We start from the raw sequence: 2,766 nt of genomic DNA on the forward strand, positions 1-2,766 counted from the left end.
AGACGAACCTTTGTTGGCAAAGTAATGTCTCTGCTTTTGAATATGCTATCTAGGTTGGTCATAACTTTCCTTCCAAGGAGTAAGCATCTTTCTTAATACTATCTTTGTTTATTGATTAATTGACTGTGTCCTTTCCAGAATCACACAGTGGAAATAGATCCATGATTTAGTTTGAGACTGCAGTGCCCATTATAGTACTTCTTACCACCAGCCTAAATTCAAGAGTTGGATTTCTCCATTTAGTAACTTTGTGATACTGGACATGTTATTTAGCCTTTCCAGTCCCTAGTGTCCTCATCAGTAATAGTATTTACTTTATTGAATTGTGAGAATTAAATGAAATATATTTTGTAAAACAGACTTCAGTATGCCTAGCACATAGCAAGTATACAGTAAGTGTTCTTTTCTTTATCTACTTATTTACTACCACTGTTCATCTTTTCTCTTTTAAATATTCCTTCATTTTTTTGTCATTTACTTTTTTCTCTTTTTGTTTTTTCCCTTCTCTCTTTTTGTTGCATTCTTTAATAGTGTGTATTTCATGTTATTTCACTAGTTAAGTAGATAATGCAAATAGGATATATTGTTGCATATTTATTAGGCTGTTGATTTCAGAAAGAAAGGAAGTTAAAGAAAGGTCTGCATATCTACTTTAAATATGTGGAGTAAAATTAAAACACCGTATTTTACATATGCTATGTGTTGTGTAGAATCTCAGTTATTGATTCCAACATCCTGACTCTTTCTTGTTATATTCAAAAAATGTCCTGTTAGAATCCAGAATGGTTGATCTTTCAGCCGACGAAGAGGATGGAGCACACCATTCTTCAGAAAGTAAAGATGATCAGAGTTCATCTCCCAACAGCTCTAGGACTCTGGAGGATGAGTTTTCATCAGTAGGTCAGTAATTTTTGTAATTTTGGTTAAGAATTTTGTTTCTAATATTAGTATTTTTCTATACCAGTGGTTCTTGTTTTTGATAAAACTCTAGTGAAGTATGGGGCAAGTAAGTTATTACTAATGATTGTCAAGAGACCAAAATTGGCTGTCATTTTCATTACGTAACATGCCCAAGGTCAGATGGGCTTGTAAGAGGCAACACTAGGATTCCAACCTAGGGAGTCTACTGCAGAGCCTATATCCTTTCTTTGGTTGTTTTGTTTCGGATTTATTTACTTATTTTATTTTATAATAGCAGTTGTCTTATGTCCCACAATTTTGTGGGTCAAGAATTTGGGCAGAGCTTAACAGACTAACTGTGTTCCATATGGCACTAGCTGAGCAGTTTGGGGCTAGAGAAGGGATCTTGCCTTATACATCTCAGGTTCAGCATAATGTTTACCTGAGCATAGTTAATAATCTATAAATGCTGAAAAAATTAATGATAGAGAGCTGAGTTCCACTCCTCGCCCTGCTTTTAAATAGCTGAGTTAGTCTAAAAGGATATTGAACTACTCTGGGCCCTGGCTGCCTCAGAGCCTGAATTTTTAACCATTGTGCTCTACTGAGTGATTCATGCCATCTTTCAGTGTCTGAAAGATGGTAAGAATTTGTCTATGAGGATGTTTCAGGTACAGAATGCAGCATTATATAAAAACCTAGGGAAGATAACCAGAGTAATGTGCAGAGAGCTAAAAAGTAGTTGTTGGGCTGAAAATGCTTGGTTAAGGTTTAAGAAAGAAGACGAAAGTTAGATACCGATTGAAGTCAGATAATCCAGGGTTTTGAGGAAACTACTGAAAACTTTATGCAAATAGATGACATGACCATTTTTGTGTCTTAGAAAGATAATTCCATTCAAGGGTTGGCAAATTACCACCTGTTTGCCAAATCTGGCCCACTATCTGCTTTTGTGAATAAAGTTTTATTAAAGCCATGCTCATTTAATTGTGTATAGTCTGTGGCTGCTTTTGCACTGCAATGGCAGAGCTGAGAAGTCATTATGGAGACTTTATGACCCAAAAAGCCAGAAATATTTCCTTGGCCTACTCTAATTCAAGGTTCTTAACTTCTCTTGTGCTGTGGACTCTCTTCAGTCTCATAAAGCCTAAGACCCCTTCTGAGCAAAACAAAATGTATAGCTTTATAAAGAAAACAAATTAATTTGAAATATAATTTTTAATATATATTTTTAAAGATTTATAATATAGTAGCAAGTGCTTTATTAACATATGAAATAACAAGAACCAGAAGTTCTTGTAATTTTTTTTCTTAAACAAGTTCATTAAGCTACAGAAGTACTTAGTGATGAAGCCAGTATTAAGAATTGAAGTCTAGTAAACAAGTAAAGTTTTGTCCAGACTCTAGATACGGTGCTGTCCAGTAAAACTTTCTATGAAGGTCCTGTATCTTCACCATCCAGTACATTATCCACTAGCTACACATGGCTGTAAAATTCTTGGAATGTGGCTAGTGTGACTAAGGAACTGGATTTTTAGTTTGCTTAAATAGTCACATGTGGCTGGTGGTTACTGTATTTAACATGCTGCTATAGAAAATGGCAGATTAGACAGGGTAAGGCAGTACTTGTAAAGTGTTGGTAGCACTGGTAGCCTAAGGAGAGAAGGCAGAAGTTGGAAATGTATTGGATAATTTTTGATTATCGTAGTCCTAAGGTCATACCTGTATAGATAGAGTGCCTGATGAACTATGGAATGAGGTTCATGACATTGTACAGGAGACAGGGATCAAGACCATCCCTGTGGAAAAGAAATGCAAAAAAGCAAAATGACTGTCTGGGGAGGCCTTACAAATAGCCATGAAAAG

At 35.5% G+C, this 2,766-nt stretch overlaps 1 protein-coding gene across 7 annotated transcripts in view; it reads left to right on the top strand.

Moving 5' to 3' along the window:
* Positions 1 to 2,766, top strand: part of GCFC2 (GC-rich sequence DNA-binding factor 2) — an 83,732-nt gene that overhangs the window by 4,033 nt on the left and 76,933 nt on the right. For all 7 annotated transcript variants that reach the window (XR_827285.1, XM_010862967.1, XM_010862970.1 and 4 more), the window contains exon 2: positions 775 to 900. Coding sequence is in view for 6 of the 7 variants with exons in the window: in XM_010862967.1 (XP_010861269.1) it covers positions 775 to 900 (126 nt within the window). In the remaining variant the exon portion in view is untranslated. The remainder of the gene's footprint in view (positions 1 to 774; positions 901 to 2,766) is intronic.

The sequence above is a fragment of the Bison bison genome, unplaced genomic scaffold (genome assembly GCF_000754665.1).
Source record: "Bison bison bison isolate TAMUID 2011002044 unplaced genomic scaffold, Bison_UMD1.0 scf7180017864486, whole genome shotgun sequence".
Classification (NCBI taxonomy): domain Eukaryota; kingdom Metazoa; phylum Chordata; class Mammalia; order Artiodactyla; family Bovidae; genus Bison; species Bison bison.